The sequence below is a fragment of the Colias philodice genome, chromosome 22 (assembly GCF_061535455.1).
Source record: "Colias philodice isolate Cphi_HAF_F1 chromosome 22, ilColPhil1 Martin Lab GWU primary, whole genome shotgun sequence".
In the NCBI taxonomy this organism is placed as follows: Eukaryota; Metazoa; Arthropoda; class Insecta; order Lepidoptera; family Pieridae; genus Colias; species Colias philodice.
The window spans coordinates 2,290,871-2,314,906 of record NC_143107.1 but is presented as its reverse complement, the minus strand read 5'-3'; the positions used below and the strand labels follow the sequence as shown (position 1 = coordinate 2,314,906).

Below are 24,036 nucleotides of genomic sequence, written 5' to 3'. Positions count from 1 at the left end.
GCATGTCGCGTGTATCGCGGCTGCCGAGTAGGTATACCTACTCGGCAGCCGACCGTCACGCGAAATGCGCTACACAAAACAGTGTTCGGAACCGTTCGAACAGTTTCACTTTTACCTTGGTTTCATAAAACCACACAACATTTTTTAAAAATGGCGGTTATTATATTTTGAAAACAATATTAAATGAATTTGAAGAGACATGGAGACCCCATGTGCAAAATTTACAACATTTTACATCAAATAGAGGATGGAAAGTATAGAACATAACATTTCCTACACAACTAAAAGTATAATATGCAGGCTAAGCAAAAATCTAGTAAGTACGTTACACAAAAATAAAAATAAGCCCATAGGTTTTTACCTGGATGAAATTGAATACCGGGGTATAACTAAATTTCTCGCGAGGCCCTCAATGGCATGTAATAAACATTTTATGTCATATCAACGGTCCCGACGTGAGGCTTTGGCGCGATTTATTTCTATTGCAAAACAAATATTTTATTTTATAGCAAAACTAGTTTTTAGTGGTGTTTGATGGTACTTTTTGTACACTTGACAATGTGTGCAGCATTTTTGATTATTGTAGTTGTATAGTGACGAATAAAAAACTTTAGACATTTGCTATATTATCAATCTAAAAACATATTATGGCACATGCATTTTATTTAATTTATTTAATCTGAACGTTGTTGTATCGCTATTGTCATGTTTCTTATATTGTTAAGTATTTCTGTTTACGTTTATTACTAAACTAGCTTTCCACCCCCGGCTTCGCTTGGGTTGTCAAAGGAAATTCCCATGGGAATGTGATTATTTCGGCATGAGTAAGTATAAGTAAGCCTATATGACTCAAGCTCCTCCTTCCTATTTCTGGACACAAAATCATATCATAAATTTTTCATTGCAACGTAAATTTTGCATTTATTTCCTAAAATCGAACATACATCCGATTTGTTTAACTTTTTTAACCGCTCGGTTAGCGGCTAACCAAGTGTCAAAGCTGATCTAACTGTCACACGGCTTAACGTCTGTCTGCCAAACTGCCAACATTCAGGATACTTACGTCAAAAATGCAGACTGTAGTGAGATGACTGTTATGTCACATATTGACCCATCAATTTACCGTTCTTTTATGCGACTCAACATGGATAACTGACTGAAGAGTGTTGCTTTTAGGTTAAGAATGTTTATTTATACTTAGCCTTATAAATAAACTAGCTTTCCGCCCGCGGCTTCGCCCGCCTTGTCGAAAACATAATAAATTATATACTAAAACCTTCCTCTTGAATCACTCTCTCTATTAAAGAAAACCACATCAAAATCCGTTGCGTAGTTTAAAAGATTTAACCATACATAGGGACATAGGGACAGAGAAAGCGACTTTGTTTTAATTACTATGTAGTGATAAACATGATGGGAAAACGTTATAAATATTTATATATTAAAATGCGCATAATTATGAATATTCAATTAAAATCGTCCCATAATTTTGTCTGTTAATAACTTTATTATTTTAAAGAAATATTTTATATTTAAAAAGCATAAAAAGTACAACGTAATTCGCACTGAATATGAACGCAATACAAACACGGGTATTAATTAGGCACCTCAAAGGATTTCCAGTTTGGGAGGGAAATTTTTCAATTTTACGCTTCTGCCAACGAAAATACGGGATTCCAGATATTTGCGTAAGGGGAGACTCGGGACTGGGTATAAATAATACAGTGAATACACTCGCAGTATACCTACGTTGTGTTTTGGTTTTGACAGTTCAATGTTTGATTTGTTACCAGTTAAGGAACTCAAATATTTGTTCAGTGAAGGCACTATTAAATCATCTTATTATAAATATTTAACACATTCTAACAGTGGGCTTCGCTCGTGGAACGTGTTTACGTTTTCTCACCACAAGAACCATCATCGTACTTCAAGGAATATTATAAACAAAGAATTAAGGAAATCGGTTAAGCCGTTCTCGAGTTATGCGTTTACGAACACATTTTGCGATTAATTTTTTTATGGTAGATTATTGTATTTTTTACTTCAAGTCAAAAAACTATTTCATGCTACAAATGTATGCGCTTTCAGCAGATATTACTGTTTCTTTGTTTTGTTAAACTTTACTGAAGCTCTAATACTTAATTCTAAATCCCTACTAATTGCAACATTGTATCTATTTCTCATTTGCAATTTCATATTACATATTACTAATCATATAATACGGCAGCTTATATAATATGTACGTGCTTCAGAATCGATATGACATTGAGGGCCTACTTGAAACGGTCGTGTTATAGACAATAATCGCTCTTGTTGGTTCGTTATTTGTAGTGTAATTTATATCTATTTAATAGCTTGCAGTAAACTTCGTACTAGCTTAATAATATTTTAATACGATTTATTCGTGAAGTTCTTCTTTGTTGATATAGTTTGCTTTTTCCGGCGGATTACACCAACAAATTAAACATGCTAAAAATCTGTTTTTAATTTATATATAAATTAAGTTATTGAAACTATCCAAACTTACTTAAAAATATCTCAAATTTAATACACGTACATATTAAACGAACATGATATTGTAAATTTCCAAACCTAAAGTGTATGTTATTTATAATAATATGAATAATTTGTAGGTATGTAATAGGCGTGAAATCGTCAAACGACAAGCAATTGGAAACCGAAGTCATCACGGAAATAACCAATCGTTAGCAACCACAGATAGAGCGTGAATGCCACAGATTATTAATGTGTTGATAGAGTTTTACTCTGTGGTCTATCCACTGAATGTCAGTAATTTGTTGGTTTGGAAGTTTTAGCATAACAATATGAATAGGATTTGGATTCTCGCGTGGTCTCACTATAAATATAAATTAAATATGGAAAGAAAAAGACAAAAATCAATTTCAAATAATTTATTTATCATGTTTATACAAAGTCTAATCGCTAATGTATGCACCTTTAAAATTATAAACATCAAATAAATAACAGAGTATTCTGCGTATAAAATGCTCTCTAATAAGTAAAATACTCAGGGTTTTTGAATGCTTTGGTCTAGTTTAGTCATCAAAATTAATGTTCTCGGGCTAGTTATCAATCCTATTAGGGTCTAGTTAGGTGACAAAATTGTTCTATAGCTTAAATTTTATGCAACGTTTAGCAAATTAAGCTTCAATTATGTCCGTCAATAGCTTCATAAAGTGGTGTTAATCAAGATTTAAATCACTATTCACTAGCCGCATCTCCCGGGTTCATCCGTGTTGCTCATGAATCCATGGCACGGATACCTAGAAGATAATAAAAATTTGTTATGTTTTTCAGTAAAATTAGGCATGCTAGCGAAAAGAACAATTCTAGCATCGGTCTAGTAGGTTTTGAGTTATATCATAACAAATAATGAAATATTCAAATGTTATAGTATAAAAAGTTTAAAAATTCTCGACAGTTATGTGGAAAAGTCAAAACATTTTTTGTTCATTAAAGCGTAGTTACTTAATTTCTATCATCTTTTGGTTTAAATTCCTTTTCCACACATAGTCGTAGATATTAGAAAAACACAATATTTTTAACAACCATACATACTTAAATTAATACATGAGTGAAATTGTTCATATTGTTTAATTTAATTAACGGATTTATTTTGTTCTAGAACACGAAATTTGAATGCGAGTGTGTGACGTCATAATCTGTATAACGGCACAGATCAACTGGACGTCAGAGTGTTCAGCTTGGACCGTTGATTGCCTGCTCTAGGGCTCTCGGCACTGCAAATTAAACTGTGCAAAGCTAGGGCTATGATACGGCGAGATTTGGATTAATGAAATTGGCTTATAATAAGCGCTCAAGGGGACACATAATAAGTGTCTGGATGAATTCATACGAAATCTATTACCTACTATAGAAGCCGTAAATACAAATAAATGAAGATAGACTTTTTATTTGAATGCATTAATATAAGAATAAATAAATAATGTAAGAATAAATAAAAACCTAAATTACTTATTCATCTAGGTATCATCATTTCACTTATTTTTCCTCGCGTTTCCCTTCGGTAAAGAACAAAGAGTTTCTAACTGGTTACGAAAGTACCAAAAGTTACTTGAATTTATATGTGACCTTTAGTAAATTCATACGAACTTTGATAAAATGTATTCGCAAGTTTTATAAATAGTTTCGTAAAAACTATTTACGTAGCAACCCTATATTTTCATTCAGAATTGAGATCACTGAAACGCGCTAGTCCCTCGTACCTCGCAGGTTAAATGTTGATGGAATTTTAATGTTTGCGGATTGACTTTACATACGTACGTCGATTATGTGCCTGGAAATAGCAGGTATATGTATGTATATTCGTCAATAGTGTCGTCATGTATATGGAGGAGATGGTATATGCTGATTACTTAATACTAGTGTGAAAACAAAGTTTAATAATCTGTATAATATATATATAGGTACTGTATTAGGTTCCGGTTGTAATCGGTTCAGTAGTTTTTACGTGAAAGAGTAACAAACATCCATACATCCATACATCCATACATCCATACATCCATACATCCTTACAAACTTTCGCCTTTATAATATATATTAGGTTGTATTTAAAAATAAAAAGCCCACTGAGACATTTTCACAAGTATCACTCTATCATGAGAACACAAACAGACGTATATTTTTACTTACAAATCTCCTTTACATTAGAAATTCAAATATTTAATTGGTTTGTGGTTTGACTATGCAAAGGAGACCCTTTTTGGATGATCTTTTAAATTAAAATTTTTCATTAATAATAACTAGCCGCAAGGCATATCCTTCCGCCTATAAAATATACAAATTACGAAGTGCAATTACTTAGAAATTTATAACTAGAGCAAATTAATTAGAATATGTTTACTTTTCGCTGAAGTGGTTAAGTCGTTTAGCATCAATATGCCACTATCAAATAAGGTTTGTACAGCAGTCATCATCATCATCAACAGCTCATATTATGCGTTCCCACTACTGGGACACGGGCCTTATATGAGGATACAGGCCATAATCCACCAAGCTGGCCAAATGCGTGTTAGCGGATGACACATGTCGTCGAACTTTTTGATTCTTTAGACATAGCTTGGACAATGGACATGTCGGTTTCCTCAAGATGTTTTCCTTTACCGTTCAAGCAGCGGTGACGTTAAAAACATGCGCAGCGATAATATATATTTATTATTTGAAATAATATCTTATTATCTGAAATATATGTCTTTATAGTAGAAGCATCGTCATTTATTACAAACAACACATTATCGTTTACTTTGAATTTAATCACTCTAACTCTAATTAGTTACGATTTTAGAGCTCTTTCGACAATTAAATTTCAATTTTAAATCGATATCAAATCCAATGATTTCGATGTAACCGTTAAATTTTCACAAATGGCTAAATTCGCATTTCGCATTCCGTGTTCCTATTTCCAAGCAAATTCAACTTCGTAATGAACCGCGAATGACTTTACAAGTTTAATTTAATTTAAACTTTACGCACCGATCATTGTTCGATACAATATTTATTGTATTTCGAATATTGAACATTTAGGGCTCTTTCAATTTATGCGTTTCGTATCGGACCGCTGCCGCACGTTTTCCGTGCCGCTAGTTATAACCCGCTGCCGTGCCGTTGCAGTACGTTAGCAGTCCGTTACCAAACGCTTAAATTGAAAGCGTATCTGACTGCCGTGCGTTTGTATGCTAGTGCTGTTTTAAATTTATTTGACACCAGTTAAGCCATGGACTCTGACGAAGAAACATTACTGTTAGTGCTCTTGTTGAAAAACATCAAACAAAAAAATAAACAAAAACTACGCCTCCGTAAAAGATGATTGAATTAGATTAGACCAAAAATTTATTTTTAGAGCACGAATATTCTCTGTCAAATCATATCGATATATCGATATTTTTTAATAAAAATATCAATATCGATATTTTCAAAAAACATCGATACGACATATACATATCGATACTTTATTGCATTTCCGACATCCCTATGGGACTTGCGACGTTGCCGTCCTGATGTCGAGCGTTCGCGGTACGGACGCCGCGCTGCTGCCGCACCGTGGATTTTGTATGAAAACAAACGACCGGCCGTGCGCCGTACGACAAACGCACCGCTACGGCACTGTAGCGGTCCGATACGAAACGCATAAATTGAAAGAGCCCTTATATTTCAAATCATTTTTCATGCTATCGAATCCTGTTGTGAATATAAATTTGTATTACATACGCAAACATGAATAGTCCTAACTACTATCTTAGTTTGTATGGATGTATGGATGAATGGATGTATGGATGTATGGATGTTTGTTACTCTTTCACGTAAAAACTACGGAACCGATTACAATGAAATTTAGCACACATATAGAGGGTAACTTGGATTAACACATAGGATAGGTTTTATCCCGGAAATCCCACGGGAACGGGAACTATGCGGGATTTCCTTTAAAAACGCGGGCGAAGCCGCGGGCGGAAATCTAGTAATATAATAAATGCGAAAGTTTGTGAGGATGGATGTATGTTTGTTACTCTTTCACGCAAATACTGTTGAACCGATTACAATGAAATTTAGCATACATATAGATGGTAACTTGGTTTAACAGATAGGATAGGTTTTATCCTGGAAATCTCACGGACGCGCTAACTATGTGGGTTTTTCTTTGAAAATGCGGGCGAAGCCGCGGTCAGAAAGCTACTTTATTGTATTTACAATATTGAACATTTATGTTTCAAAATTATTTTTCATGCTTATCGAAACCTGTTGTGAATATAAATTTATATTTTACGCAAACATGAATAGTGTTTAATAATGATAAAATGTTTACTCAATACGTAGTGAATGTGGAATGGGGGTCACATGTTCAATCAATCAATTGACATTTTAACGACCATAAATTGCAGAGTTGACTGATTGCTCTATGTGTTGTTAATCATTGAGTATTATCTCATACGAATGAGGTTTGACAGCTTTGTGGTGAAAATATTTACGTTTTCTATGATCTACTATCTGTGCCCCGCGATTTTACAAGCATTGCTCCGCTCCTGTTAGTCTTGATGATATGTAGCCTATAACCTTTCTAGATAAATGGGCTGTCTATCACCGAAAGAATTTTTGAAATCGTACCAGTAGTTCCTGAGATTAGCGCGTTCAAACAAACAAACTAGCTTTTAAATATTAGTATAGATTTATAGTATCCATTTGAAATAAAGACCTTTTTTGACGAAGCATATTTATAGTTCACTTCGAATACACTTACTTTTGTACATAGTATAAAAAAGTCGCTTTCTCTGTCCCTATGTCCCTATGTATGCTTAAATCTTTAAAACTACGCAACGGATTTTGATGCGGTTTTTTTTAATAGATAGAGTGATTAAAGAGGAAGGTTTTAGTATATAATTTATTATGTTTTAGACAAAGCGGGCGAAGCCGCGGGCGAAAAGCCAGTCTATAATAAAATAAAATTGTATGACTCTACTATGAATATAAGAATTATATGAAAATATTATTAAACTTTTCAAATATAAAAGTAATAACATACAAAACAAAGAATCAAAACAAAATTGTCATAAGAATTACATCGCACGCAAGGTACATTAATCACAAATGAAAAGTTGTATCTCAAACATTGTTTATTCAACTTGAACAACAGTTGTTTTGCCTCATTAATACTGTGAGTTTTAAAAGAACTAGAACTTAATAACTCGTTTATCAAACAAGCTAATTACGAAGAAAATGCTTTTATTTTCGAGTAATAAACTTATGAGGATAGCATTTATTTTGTTGTCTTTTAATTTTACGTTGTATGGTCGGTTAATTTTTGTTACTTTTATTGTAATTAAAGTCCACATTGGATTGAATTTTACATTTATTTTGCTTAATTGAACTTAAGATAGTATTCACTGTTTCGTTTTATGTAAATTAAGGAAACTTTTATTAACTTTAGCCCCAACAAATTAGATCTTTAACATTTTTATATAAACAGACACTCTACTAGTCTACTGATACATAATACATACGTTTAAATGTTTAAAAGTATCCAAAATTAATAATTCAAATTCATTCCTTACTTATTTATTAAAACATATCATCTACAAACATTTTTAATATATTACTAGCGGTCCGCCCCGGCTTCGCTCGTGGTACATATTTCGCAATAAAAAGTAGCCTATGTTCTTTCTCAGGGTCTAAAGATTATCTGTGCCAAATTTCATCAAAATCGGTCCAGTAGTTTATGCGTGAAAAACATACATACATACATACATACAAACCTTTCCTCTTTATAATATTAGTATAGATGTATTGCTAGAACTTTCTATAGCACCAAACAATACAGTTGAACAAATATTTTCGTTCAAACATTCGGCTGTACCCTTTCTAAAGCAAACACATACCTATCAAAAACAAGTTTGTACGCGGTCAAAGACTCGCCATATTAGAGCCACTATGAATATATATCAAATATTATATATGTGTGAAACATGAGTTGAATACAGGATAGAGTAATATGCTAGTTTTTCATAGAAGGGGACTAAATGACGTCTCATTTAGAGGTCTACGAACTTACGAGTGTAAGTAATAGTTTTAGACGAGACTTGTGTGAAATTCATATGTAATTATGAATTTGAACAAAAAGCTCCAAGATTTTCTAGATTTTATCAGCCGTACAAATAAAAACTTGCTTATTCAAACCTTATGCAATGCATAGATATGATAAGAATAAATAAAGAATAAGGATGTCATAATTTCTTACAAATAAATTTGGAATAACGTCGATGTAACTATGCTCACGCTATGCAATAGGCGCGAAGCGGCAACGTCGCAATTCATTCACAAATTATGAAAAACATTGAAATTGTCTACGGTTATGCCTTGGTGCTGTCATTTTGACGCTCGTTTGACTTCGTCGAATTTGTTGTGAAGTTTCATCATACGATGTTCTGTTTATTTATTTTTTAAATATTCATTGGAAATAATTTAAATATATCATTAAATATGCAAGCAAATGATAGATAACGCTATCCAATATCTGGAGAACAGAAGATAAACCCACCTTGAGATAGAGAGTTGCCAAATAACTGGTACTCAAAACATACAACTCCAGGCTTAGAAGATTTATATTTTCAACGAAAGTGTATATTATTGTGATAAGTTTAGAAATACGTTTTATGTATGTATGGTTTGGCGCATGTTGTAAATAAATAAATCATTATAAATATCAAAAGGGTTTTTCATAATTTCGTATATTTTGACATTTCATACAAAATTTTCCATTTCAATAGGTACGTAATGAAATTATTAATTTGCTCAACTTTTTCTACTTCTCGTATTACTCTTATTGCTATTATCTCAAATTTAGATTGAAAATTGCTTCTAAAACTTGTAAAACACAGCACAATGTACTAAAAGATATGTTATAACTCGGTTATGTCAGACTTATACTAGGGTGGTAGCCGTAATAAGGACGGAATAGCATTAGTATGAATACTTATTACGAAGTTATACTAGGTTACATTTATTTCGTGTTTATTTGTATGATTTTTCCTTATTCTTAGTTTATTCTTTGCATAAAATGTTATAACTCGTTTATTTGTACGGCTGTATATGTTTTGAGTTTGAGTTAAGAAAATTTTAAATTTTATTGTATTTCTCTAAAAAAACACTTGCAAATATTATAAATTAGGAGGATGGATGAACGTGTGTTTGATACATATTTACAAAAAAAACTGCTCGATGGATTTGGATGAAACTTTACAGTTATAATGTAAGTCATGAGAATAACACTTGAGTGATAGAAATACTTGATTTTGTGGGTTTATCCTCAGGTTAAACCCCGCGGCACAGCTAGTATAAATGTCAATATGTTGTGTGTTGTTCTCGTATAAAGAATAGAGTGCTTTCTCAATGTATCGATATAGTTGTTTTTGTATTACAATGCAGATTTGTTGAAGGTATGTTTCAATGAGATACGTGCAGTAGAAAGATCGTCGTTTGAGTGACGAAATCGAATTTAAAATTCGCTCGTATATTAAGTTTTGAATAAAGCATAGATGTTTTATTCGTTGTATAACACACGTTAATCGTAATATAAATCAATAAACAGTAAAAATACTAAATTGAACATGGATCTGAAATTGTCTGTGGCTCTTTATTATTCTTTTTTTATTGCCTCTTACCTTGCTTTTACCCGTGAGGCATAGACAGAAAGAACTAAACGATAGAGTAAAAATATGTTGTTTATAACAGTTGAATAATATTTTATACCAAGTCCACGTCAGAGTCAAGTCACATCGAAAACGAAAAAACCACATACGACTAAACAATTCTATTCACACGCCATAAGATCTAAAATCGCCTAACACTAACGATCACTAAAACTAATTCCCACGGCGAACCGACGTTGTATCAATAAAACTTGGAATTTTATCCTGTTAGAATATACAAGATCGATCGGCAACACATGACGATGTCTTGCAAACTTTGCTGCGATCAAACAACGTGTAACTAGTCTGAGTACTAGTTCCTACTGATCCTGTATTTGGTTTGCAGTATTATGTAATTTGACAGTTTTCGTTTGTGTTAGTAAGACGTTTGGATGCTCTAGTTATAGATTGGGATGACGAAGTGTGGCGTGGGTCTGATATATAAGGGAATATGCTAAATGACTATATTATATTTTTTTTGAATATACATATTTACTTTCGTTGAACGTATATACATACATATATTTAGTTTGTAGTCTTATGAAATTTGGGAGCTTTCGTTTTGCTTTGCTCTCTACCGACCATCGACCTTCTAGCGATATAGTTTTGACTCTCAATATAGGATCAATCTTGTATTACAAAAAATAAGCAGGATAGATTTAATGAAGCTGTATTTTAAAAACTTATCGACCATTCATACTTTTAGTAAAAGACAGCATAGGTAAAAGATGCACACCAATAGCGAATAAATAATATGTTTCGATTAAGTCAAATAACAGTTTATTTTTCAATAAATAGCTACAAAAGTCACCATATGAGCATTTCATAATAATTAACAACTAAAGTTATAATTTATAACCATATTCATTTCCGAATATTCTCGTTTACACTAATGCTGAAACCTTACAATCAAAGGATACATGTAATAATATCTAATATATCATATCTAGTAAACATTAAGCCTTTGATGTTGCATTTTCCAGTGAAATTCAAGCTGATATAGTATATCGTAGACGAGAGCTACGCCGTAGCATCATTCGCTACGCCGCAGCCATTTCGCTCTATTAGACAGCTACGTAATGATACGAATGTAATAAAATACTATGTATTATTGTGTATATGTAGGAATATATTTGCATTTTTATTCGAAGCTGAATGTATAGGTAATATAATAGATTTTGTTTTCATTAAGTAGCAAATAAAGAAAAAATTCTTTTGGTTTTATTTAGTCTTTTTTGACCAAGAAACTTTTATAATGTTTGATAATATGTATTTATTTACATGAGCAAATAGTAGGTATAACAATGGATTATTTTAAACAAAAATTCATTCTTATATTTCAAACTATCGATCTTGAATTGAAAAACATCAAATCAATTTTACTAGTTGGAAATAAGCATGATAAATAGCGAAGAACAAATTTATTGCATACTAGCGGTCCGCCCCGGCTTCGCCCGTGGTACATATTTCGCAATAAAAGGAAGCCTATGTTCTTTCTCAGGGTCTAAAAATTATCTGTGCCAAATTTCATCAAAATCGGTCCAGTAGTTTATGCGTGAAAACCATACATACATACATACAAACCTTTCCTCTTTATAATATTATTATTATGATTTATTGCATAAATATGTTATATTATTATTCGACATGGATAATATCGGCTCGTTTGGCTCCACTCAATTTGAAAGAGAATAACAAATATCCAATCAAGCATTTGTATGCAAATTTATATAATTTAACCACAACGAATTTTTTGTTAGTATAAATAAAAATGAATCACTGATATGATCGTAACTTCCAAACGACTTTACCGAATTGGATTATACTAATTCTTTTGTTTTTGTAAGTACAAGGTTAAAAGAAAATTGAGATTTATTGATCAGAAAATTTCCAAACAGGAAGATTTAGCGAGTTATTAATATCAAAATATTACAGATTACTTATCTATACTGAAGGTTATATTGTTTATTGTAGCAAAGCTTTACCTAAACTTTTTAAATAATTAAATATGTCTTCTTATATATAAAAATGAATCGCAAAATGTGTTGGTAAGCGAATAACTCGAGAACGGCTGAACCGATTTAGATAATTCTTTTTTTATTATATTCCTTGAAGTACGAGGATGGTTCTTATGTAGAGAAAACGTAAACATGTACCACGGGCGAAGCCGGGGCGGACCGCTAGTTATAAATAAAAACTCTACCTACATTACAAAGAAACATTAATAAGCTTTTAACAAATCAAATATCACCACCACATTCACATAATACCTACATAATAAATACCTATTTCACTTAGTAGATACTACAATCACTAATGCTAAGCCGTGTCCCTTTGCCCTAGATTCAATTATACCTGATACAGGCCTAATTAAAGCAACATATTGTATTATAGGCCGTTCACTCCAGTTGTATGGATTCCACAAACCACAAAACAATGTTGAATTAGATTAATACCTATGTATTACACTAATTATATCGATTGTGCTAGATTTCTGTGACATACTCTAGTATTAGTTGTGATATTGTCATATGTATACGTATATTAAGGAACGTACAAGCTTATCACTACTTAGTATAAAACAAAGTCGCTTTCTCTGTCCTTATGCTTAAGTCTTAAAAACTACGCAACGAATTTTGATGCGTTTTTTTTTGATAGATAGAGTGATCGAAGGGGAAGGTTTTGTATGTAATTTATTAGGTTTTAGTCAAAGCAGGCGAAGCCGCGGGCGGAAAGCATTGTAATTTAGGAAGTGTACATAAAAATTCGATTCTTCTTGAGTGAGACCGATTTACAAATAAATTTTCACTGCGAGAAATTCACTCGACCAAATCGTACTTAAAATTAAAATTAATCTAAGTCACCGTACAGTCACACTGATTTATCTGTCCTTTTGAAATATAAATGAGCTGTCATATCAAAACAAAACAACACATTAAAACAAATATTTGATACAAAACTTCCATGTTTGGAAAAACGCCAAATTCATGTTTTATTTTTGATCTCGGCTTGAAGCCTCTCCTCATACCCAGTTAGGTATATATTGTATGATATATTGTCCCTCTAATGGTGCTTGTATATTCAAATGTCGCTTATTCATTCCGTTTAATAGAAAATGACAAAGACGGAGTGATTTCTTTAAGGGTAAGGGTTACTTGAAAGGGATTTGATGCAATTATCGTCAAATATAATTTGAATGGAGTGAGAGTAATGTTGATATAATAAAGAGGGAAACGAATATTTGAGTTGGTATTTTTAGTATTTTTATCTGATTTCTTGCTGTATAAATAACAATTTTATTGCAAACAATATAAAAGCTAAATAAGAATTATTATTATTATGCACTTAAGGTGTATTTTTAATACTTTTAATGGTCAGTTTTTACTTCAATATTGTTGTAGAGACGGAGGATATCGTTAAAACTTTTCATTTCAAACATTCACAACTTCTTTATTCGTAAAAACTTATGAATATTTAACTCGTTATTTATGCTAATTTCATATATTCAAATCTACACAAAAAATCCGTAATCTCTTTTTCTAAAACTTTTTACAGCGATATAACATCTCATACCCACGGGAGTTTCCTATAAGGCACGCAGATCAAGCCGTGGTCTATTGTGGGCATTGGTAACTTTTTAAATACCTAATTGTTAAAAATTCAATGATTAATATGAAAATGAAGCCCAATAGTTAAATTATTTTATGAAAATATTCTGAGCAATTCTTTAACACTAGTTAAATACATTTTACTCATACGATTCTAGTTCAGAGCAAAAAAGGCATTGAGCCGTCATTATTTCTAAAACATTTAAAGTATTTCTACGATCTCGTTCAAAGAAACATTAAGTGGAGTCAAATGTGTAACAATCGGTGGAAAGCTAAGTTTTATGCGGTTTTCAACTGTGAAATTCCATCGTCAAAAGCTCGTGTCTCTAGTACAATCGTACTGGTTTAAGAGGTGGTTAGAAATAGGGTTGCGACTATCGACAAAAAAAGCGTCGTTTTTTAGTAAATATGTTTCGATAGAATGTAGTATGTAGGTCTCCTTTGATATTTTTAAGTCTGCTTAAAGGTTCATTTATTATATTTAATTCTGAGAACTTTTCTGGTTATTAAAATATAATATTAGAAAATATATTAGGGTCATTTTCAAAATATTTGTACGTCACGAAATTGTCAGTAAACTGTTTCGTTAGGAAATGTCAGGAAGTTGTAAAAGTAAGGCTGTATTCAGAATAAGGTAATATTACATATAAAAAAGTAAGAAGTCACTAGTTAAAAAAAAATATATTTTTAGTTACAAAATAATCAACAAACAATCAATTTTTATAATTCTCTGTTTGCTTTTCCTTTTCTTTTCTTCTATCATTAGCTTTTTTCCATTTTTGTCTTCGAGCTTCTTTTTCACTGTCATTAAGATCTGATATTTTTCTTCTTCTTTGTTTCACTTTCTCGAGGTGTTTTTTCCTTTTCTTTTCATATTTTTCAGGGTTTTGCTTTTTTAGTTCAATGTATTTTTTTGCCGTTCGGCACCGGTTAGCGGCATTCTGAAACTAAAAAAAGCTGTTGGATATATGTATTTTGAATAAAAATAAAAACAAAAGTAAGCATCACTCGTGTGGGTGGAAAAGCGATCAACACTAAATGCAATAAGGCAAGCGTTATCCCATCAGAAACCACTTGTAAAATTGGAGGCCAAGACTCACTGATCCGCTTTCACTATAAAAAAGTTATCAGATCCCAGGAAAAGTCAAGTCCCTAAGCCCGACTTTACTAACCCTACATCATGGTTTAAAAAAGTATGGCCTGTAGTTACAAAAAAATAATCTTGAGAGATTTATTGTTTTTCTCCTTTATTTTTATTCGTTACATTAATTTAACACACATTTTAATATCTTATTTTCATACTTTACACATGAGACCACAGCTTTACCGTCTACAATTTACTGACGTCAGTAAATGTCAAGAAATTGTTCGTCAGTAACATGTAAAAAATAACCTAAGAAATACTTTTACACAAAACATAATCACATTTATCATTAGATTGAAAGTGTAATCTATTACTCTAGTCATAATTTAAGTATATTACAATTGCGGTAGGTGAATTCTTCAAAATGTACTTACTTTTGTTGAGAATACGTCGTTAGGAAATTGTAACTAAATTTTTTGCACAGCACACTACTGGACTTCTTCCATGTCTGGACGACGAACAAAATGGCGGCGCGTTAATGTGACCTTACTTTTCGTGACATGACCAGTATTGCCAATGATTAGAGTTAGATTCCTCTTCTTTGTGATACAAGAAGTTGGTTAATTATGTCAATAAATCAGTGTCACGAAATTGTAACGATTGATAGGGACATTTTTATAATATGTAATTCTTCGTTTATTTAAGGTAATTTAAATAGTTTAATCTATCAGATATACACTTCAAACATTGCTTTTTAATTATGATACAAAAAAATAGGAAGTTTCATACAAAAATTCTGATATAAATATTGGTTTTCATTGTCGTCCACATAGGGGACAATAAAAAAATGTATGGAGCTTTTTTTGTTACTTTATTTTCACATTAAATTTATGTAAGAATTTGAATCGCAATTCATTGCTTTTTATCAGAAATGATATGCAGTATGCTTAAGTTTAGTCTGTAAAACGTTAACAATGATTTATTTCAGTCGTAACCATATTTTTTTCGAAGATTTTTTAGGGGGACAAACATTTTTTAGTAATGTACAATTATTTTGAAAACGACTCATTAACTTCGCGTGGAATATGTACTTTTCAATATTTTTTACGCGATCTTTTTTTCTATATAAAATGAAAACTAATAGGTTCGCTTATAATCTAATATACTTACATCACAGTGAAATATTATCCTGGAACGAGTTCTGACAAATATTTGTGTTCCGGATAAAATAACCTATTTGCTACTGTACTTTATTATAAACTAGCTGTTGCCCGCAGCTTCGCTTGCGTGGAAAAGATAAATTTTCATGGTATAAGTTTTCATCCCCTATTTTACCCCTTTAGGGGATGAATTTTCTAAAATCCTTTCTTAGGGGACGCCTAAGTTATGACATCTACCTGCATGCCAAATTTCAGCCCGATACGTCCAGTGGTTTGGGCTGTGCGTTGATAGACACTATATCAGTCACCTTTGAGTTTTATATATATAGATGAAGAAAGGTAAGCAAAATAATTAAGTTTAACAAGAGAATATAACAAAAAATAAATTATAATTGGGGAAATATACTCGTAGACTTCTTACTTTTTCCCTTGCTTAAAAGATATTGTTGTTTGTAGCAATAAGGCTAATATTTTAAAATTTATTGGGTTTACTACACAAATAGATTATATCGATTTAGTTCTAGCATGTATCTAACCTGCCAGAAATTTATCCACTCATCACTCATGCCTAAAAATATAATTCTATAAGATTAGATAAGATTCCTAAGATGCTATTTTGTTTTTACAATAACTAGCTTTCCGCCCGAAATAAAACTCATCAAATTCTGCTGCGTCATTTTAAAGATATAAGTATACAGACACACAGACGACGGAATGTGTTTTATACTATGTAGTGAAATATTACATGGAAAAAGATGGATTATATCATGTACAACCCTATTAAAAGTCCTCTAAAACTTGTGGATTACACGTCACTCGCGTCTTCTTGATTTTCTGTGATACAATATTACACTTGTAGCAAACGTACGTTCGACATAATATATGCATGAGAAATCAAAGTCTCACAGTGTATTTTATGAATAAAAGTATGTCGTAATTTATTTTCCTAGATATAATATTAAATATTTAATGTGGTTCGTAAGTTGTAGTTCAAGCATTGTGGTGATTCTGAACTCAAAAGAATAATTTTTCAATGTAAGTAGAATTTTATTGAAAATACACAATGATTATAATTAATTTTAAATTACATGTTTGATTGCCTTAACTTGGCATTTAATATTTTTAAATTACAACCTCGGTACTTTAATAAGGGTTAATAATATCTGTTAATAATGAATTAAATTTTTCATGTTAACATTTGTTTTGTACTTAATAAAATAATAGATATATTATATATTCACCTGTTTTGTAAATACATGTAGGTAACCACAATTCCACTATCTGAAAGTACAAACAGGTGAATAATTCATGAAGAATTTGAGTGCCCAAATAGTTCTTGTTGTTAAATCTTAATTACTGCTCTGTGTTTTGGTCGACAGCGGTTATACTACTAAAAGATGCTACAAGTATATATGCATAAGTAAATTGTAACGGGATATAATTTTGGGAATATACACTATCTATTGCCAAAATTATATAAAGTGTATATTATAGATAGTGTGTTAAGAATCTTATTGTATAAAATGAAAACGTGAATGACTGACTGATAATTATATCAACGCACATCCCAAACTACTGCACCGATCGGCCTGAAATTTGGCTTGCAGATAGCCTCTATGATGTAGGTAAGCTCCGTAGGCATCCGCTAAAGAATTTCAGCTGAATTCAACCCTCAATATTGGACCATGAAAATGTATTTAGACCGCGCGAGGAAAGCTGTGTGGACCAGCTAGCATAAGTATCCTTTTTATCCACCTACCTATTTAAAAAAAGACGTATTTTATGATTAGTAACTTATGTTACTAAACTACCTTGCTGATTGGGTAGCCTGTGTTTAGCAATCGAGATTTATGGCTTCAGCATTGGATACCCGATGTAAATAAAAAACGGTCCTGAAAAATCGGTCTGTAAACCTCATCTTGTAGAGAATTGTATCTGCTGATAAAATGCTGATTAGAAATGAATTTTTTTTCGTCAAGAGATATTATGAATTATGATTCAAAACAAAAGTAATAAATAACTCAAAATAAAATAATTTTATAACTAAATTGCGTTTAATACTTTGCTAAATATGTTTTCAATTTCAATTACATTGTGTTTTCTTTCGATCTTATCCTCCGTTCAATGTTTGTAAGCCAATGATTATACATACCACCTGTTTATGTAGTTATGTAGATCTAATATAAATTCGTATGACATACCAACATTTTCCGCGTATAAGGACAATATTATGAGTTCACGGAGACGAAACGAACTAGGCTTTCGCGATACGTGCGTCGACTAAATTGGCACATTATTACAGGGTCGTATTGACGATTTATGAGTTTTAATATTAAACCGCTGTTACCCGATTGCGTAAGACAGAGAAGTGCTTTAAGATGATATTTTGATGTAGGCTGTAACACTCTCTGGATAATAGTTTCAATCAAGAATTTTCATATAGAAATAAACAAAATGTAAACGTTAGAAGCAGCAGGATGCCAAAATACTGTGATAACGTTATTAAGGCTCCAATATCCGACGTTAAAGCAAATATTTTAAGCGTGTTTTTCATTAGGTAGGTACAGTAAACTGTTATGTAAATTATCGTGTTCTTCCCGTACCTATAGCTATGAAAGTAGATACATAATAAGAAGATTTCCAGAACATTATATAGGTAATACGTCCCTGTACGCATATATTATATGGAAACATCACAGAGGAACATAATCCTAGCTAGGCCGGGATTACACTTGTAAAACGTTGACAATCCCCAAGTTTTTGACTGGGAATTAGAAAAGGAATAAAATTTAGGCTAAATATTTTATGAGCTTAATGTAAGGTACAATTGTTCGGGCCCTTTGTTGGAAACTCTTTTAAGTCGGTAACTTGATGAGATAATGGGCTTTGGTATCTAATAACGGTTAATGAAGAGCGATTGAAATTTATTATAACTGAACCTAGGTATTACGGATTAGATAACTTTACTTGTATAATCTTAATGAACTAGGTAGGTACCTATTATTGGGATGAATATGTATTTATTAAGTATTGACATACCTACCTATAATATGGAAAATACCTACTTAGTCAGCCTCAGCCTTCAACTCTATAAGGCACAGGTCAGGCCGCACATGGAATACTGTTCCCATCTCTGGGCCGGTGCACCCAAGTACCAGCTCCTTCCTTTTGACCGAATCCAGCGACGTGCAACACGGTTTGTGGATGATCCTTGTATTACTGATCGGCTGGACTCTTTGGCTCTCCGTAGAGATGTCGCATCTCTCTGCGTTTTTTACCGCATTTTCCACGGTGAATGCTCTGAAGAGCTGTTCGGTACAATTCCAGCCGCCGAATTTCACCACCGAAGCGCACGCCACAAGCTCAAATTTCACCCACATCATCTCGATACTTGGCGTTCTTCCACCGTGCGTTTTAGGAGGAACTTCCTACCGCGCACTACTCCTCTGTGGAACGACCTTCCAAATTCGGCATTTCCCAAGGTCTATAATTTAGAATACTTTAAGAAGAGAGCGTATTCCTCCCTCAAAGGCCGGCAACGCAACCACAATACTCCAGAGTCTGTGGTTGTTCATGGGCGGCGCCAATCATCGCTTTCTGTACGATGACGCGCAAGCTCGTTTGCCGACTTATACATAAAAAAAAAAAAAAAAAAAAAAGTCAATATTTTGAGGGTTGTGATTTTTTAATAAATGTCTAGTGAGTATTGTGTGTGTAGATATTTAGTTGTAGGAATGAGGAGTGAATAAAGACTGCACCAGACACTGAAAAATCATTGATCATAAGACTGAAATGAAAATAAAAATAAAAGTGATAATAATATCAATAATTGTACATTTTACTTATTTATGTACTACCTATATTTATATCTCACAAAACTGTAGTGAAAGACTCCTCTAATGTGTAGAATTATATACCGACAATTATCTCTTTAACCGAGTTCACAGCAAAGTTATCAACATGAAAGTTTTGGGTAAACCTGCGTATGACATTTGACATCTTGTAGGCTGTAGGGGCTAATTTACTGCCCTACCCTATTTTGCATACCTTTTGGTTAATTATAGCAATTAATCTAACACACTTTGGTTAAACAAATTTTATATTTTATGAACTTATGACTACTAATTATAATGATACTAGCTGTGCCCCGCGGTTTTACATGCGTTGCTCCGCTCCAATTGTATAAGCGTGATGATATAGTATAGCCTATAGCCTTCCTCGACAAATGGACTATCTAACATACCTACAACAAAAAAACATATTTTCAGTTCTAGAGATAAGCGCGTTCAAACAAACAATGTATTCAGCTTTGTAATATGAGTGTAAATAATAAAATTTCCCAAAATACATCACTATCACTATCACTACATAGTATAAAACAAAGTCGCTTTCTCTGTCCCTATGTCCCTATATCCCTATGTCCCTATGTCCCTTTGTACGCTTAAATCTTTGAAACTACGAAACGGATTTTGATGCGGTTTTTTTTAATAGATAGAGTGATTCAAGAGGAAGGTTTATATGTATAATAACATCCATCAAATAGTGGAGAAGTACTGTTATTTTTGAGGTTTCTAACGTGATGTCGTAAAAAATTACATTTTTTTCCGCTTATATTGCAAACGCAGGCTGAACCCTACGAGTTTTATCAAAATAATGTACTAAGTATTATACACATTGAAAAGGTCTACAGAAAAGTCCGCGATGGTATATGTCTATCTCTTATGGATAACCCACAATAACTTTTTTTTGTCATTTACTTTTTACGACAAATAATGGCTAATTTTCGAAGCGATTTTAACCAATACAGCATTAATCCTTAACCAATTAAATACCTTGAATACATTGTTTATTTAATATAGATCCATATGGCCCTTTACACGTATGATTTAAGTGAATATCTTCGAAGATATTACAGATTTAAAAATTGCGGGACGTAGCGTTTGCGGCGGTACCGGCCGGCCGCCCGGTGCGGGTCGCTACGTTTCCACAGTTTTTCTGTAGTGTTTTTAGTATCAGCATTGCACCCGTGCGAAGCCGGGGCGGGTCGCTAGTACTTATTAAATAATAAACACTTATTCCCATTTCATATATTTTATCGAGATCTCTAGAGACGTTTTCCCGCCTACTTATGAACTATCAAACAAGCGAATTTTGAATAGCAACTTTTTCTGAAATTTTCCAATATTCTTAATTTTTCAAGTGAGACCTTTTATTAAGTGTTACAAGGAAAGCTGAATTAAATAGGTTGTCGTTATCAGGTTATGGAAAAAGGTATTTGTATATTATTCTCTAAAATTATTATTCGTAAGATATTTAATAAAACACCTTAGAAACATAGGATAGAAACATATAATAATTTATCAAAACTAATGAATAATTTTTTTCGTTTTGGATGTTTTTCGTAGTACCGTACATAGTTAGTTACTAGTTTAGCTTTTTTTACACTAGATGGCGATGTAAAAATAATACTACAGTGCAATAAAATCTTATCTTTCAAAGGAGAATGGCGAAACTGGGCCTAACAAAATTAGGGCCTTACAGAAATCATAATATATTTAAAATTCATTTTGTTATTTTTAATAATTCTTGGTAAAATATTGACTTCTGATTCTATGGGAAAACAAATGTTTGAAAAAAAAGATAATGTGTTCACTAACGGCATTGTTATTTAGATTTCTATGACTACCGGTCTTATCAAGCAGAGATTGTCAGTGCTGTCAGGAGTAAAATAGTCGATATATCGATTAAAACGAATGAATATTTATTTTCATTTTTAGTTTTATATAAAATTCAAATGCTTTATAAATCAGAAATATAAGTTAACTGCGTTACATATTTTATTTTTAACTTTTTAGCACGCTATTTATTTAGGTAATTCTATACATTTTTACTCATGGCGGCCGCACTTTGTAAGAATATTTCTGAAATGTAGCTGGCCGCTTCAATTTTAATTACAATGTCATGTTTGTCGTTTGACTTTTGACATTTGATTGAGGTTTTTCGTTTCGTGGTTAACTTATTTTCTTCATCTTTATCGACTTTCGCTACGTATTACGGAGACTGACGATCTCTGTTATTACTACCAACCAACGCTTGCACACCGGACTTTGATTACCTGCCTTTACGACTCACTACTGCTACCCTACCTGGACACCGACTTTGCATCCGATTTTTCATTTACAAATATGAACTGCATCAACTGTGGTATTAATGCTAATCGTAACAATGCTATACGTATGCATTTGTTACAAGATAACGCAATAATATCAATTATACAAGGGTGGGCTGCTCCTCTAACGGTTAGTGGATTAGTATTATCTAAGGTATTTAGTACTAGCTATTGAAATCAAACAAAAACTTAAACACACATTGTTTTATATATATATACTAGCGGTCCACCCCGGCTTCGCCCGTGGTACCTACATGTTTAAACTATCCTATCTCTCAAGTTGGATCGAACTCCACATGGTGTGCGAATTTTATTATAATCGGTTAAGTGGTTTAGAAGTCCATTGAGGACAAACATTGTGACACGAGATTTATAATATATATATATTAATATATAATTATTCACTTTCTTTGTCCAATATTGTAATATTAATTCTTTATTTGTAGATCACTCACTCTGATCACATATGTGATGCATGCTGGAAACTTGCAAATGATTCTTTGAAGATTGAAAATCATGAAGATGACACTGTAACTTTGGGTCATCAACGTGTATGCATTTATTGTGGACGTTTTGTATTGCGCACACGGTTTCATTTACTAAGAACTGATTCTCAACGCGATCAAAGAATTAGAGCAGTGATATTAGAGTGGATATTACCTCGTCATTTAAGTTATTGAGTGTTTTGATAATATTTTAAGTAAAAAGTTGCCAATAATCTTCTTTTTAAATCTCAAAGTAAAAATGAAAGGTGTTTTAACAAAGTATTTCTTTACAGATTGGAAATAGAGCAACATATCTATGTCATTCTTGCTGGGTGAGGGCTCTCATAGGAAGGGAAGCAATAACAGTTTATTATTGTAATTGTTTAGTAGGAAGAAGAACTGTAGGTTGCTGCTGTCACGTTATGTGCATAATATGGTACCTTAGCTGGGCAAGGTATCAACCAGATTTAATGCCGCCAGCACAGTTTCTGGATGATGTGTTAATTGTTTATGATGATAATGATGAATAAACGATTTATGAAAAAACGTGTTTTATTTTATATATAAGTACCTACGATGTTTTGGTAGGTACCTACTCTAAAAGAATAAAAGTTCGAATATCTCTATTACCTAACTGTTCTTCTGTTACACTCTGTATCTAAATAATGTATATTATAGGATATAAACTTACTTCTACTTAGAAAGAAACAAAGCTATTCATTGAACTCGAGCAAACCTAACCTCAATTTTAGTGACGTTACATGCTCAATATCTCTGCTATCCCATAGAACAGATCTTTAATTGTTATATTTAATAGAATCTGTATATTTTTATCTATTTAACCCCACATAAATCATCAGTGTAACGATCAGGCCCAAAGTCCTATGGGAGTTCGCCATTCTCCTTTAAAACTATTTAGTTAACATATTTTAATTATTTTTTTCATTTTCAACCGATTTCATATTTAAAATATTGTACCAATAGCATAAAAATTATGTCAAACAGGAAGATTGCAAGAACAAAAGTACAATAAGATCAACGTCGGCCATTTTTGGCTCATAATTTTAGTTTTAAAGTCGTTTTAAGCGACTGCCAAGACTAGCTTTGGCACAAAGGAGAGCCAAATGCACTTTAACGCTTATGAAAATGACCAATAAAAAGTTATTTTGAATCTTTTAAAAATTGTGCATCTTATAAACTTATGAATATAAAGTGATTGTTAGATTTATATATTCTATATTTATAATATGTTTTCAAAGTTAGTTGTTTAGATATTATGTAAATATCTAGAAGCAGTTCATCTAGATTAG

The 24,036-nt window shown here is 32.2% G+C and overlaps 2 protein-coding genes across 2 annotated transcripts in view; both read left to right on the top strand.

Moving 5' to 3' along the window:
* Positions 1–24,036, top strand: part of LOC149478325 (pikachurin-like) — a 171,247-nt gene that overhangs the window by 17,129 nt on the left and 130,082 nt on the right. The window lies entirely within an intron of this gene.
* LOC149478328 (uncharacterized) lies at positions 22,138–23,362 on the top strand. Its single transcript, XM_089709587.1, has 3 exons — positions 22,138–22,371; positions 22,688–22,913; positions 23,020–23,362. The coding sequence occupies exons 1-3, from the start codon at positions 22,258–22,260 to the stop codon at positions 23,028–23,030; spliced, it is 351 nt and encodes a 116-aa protein (XP_089565713.1). The 5' UTR covers positions 22,138–22,257; the 3' UTR covers positions 23,031–23,362.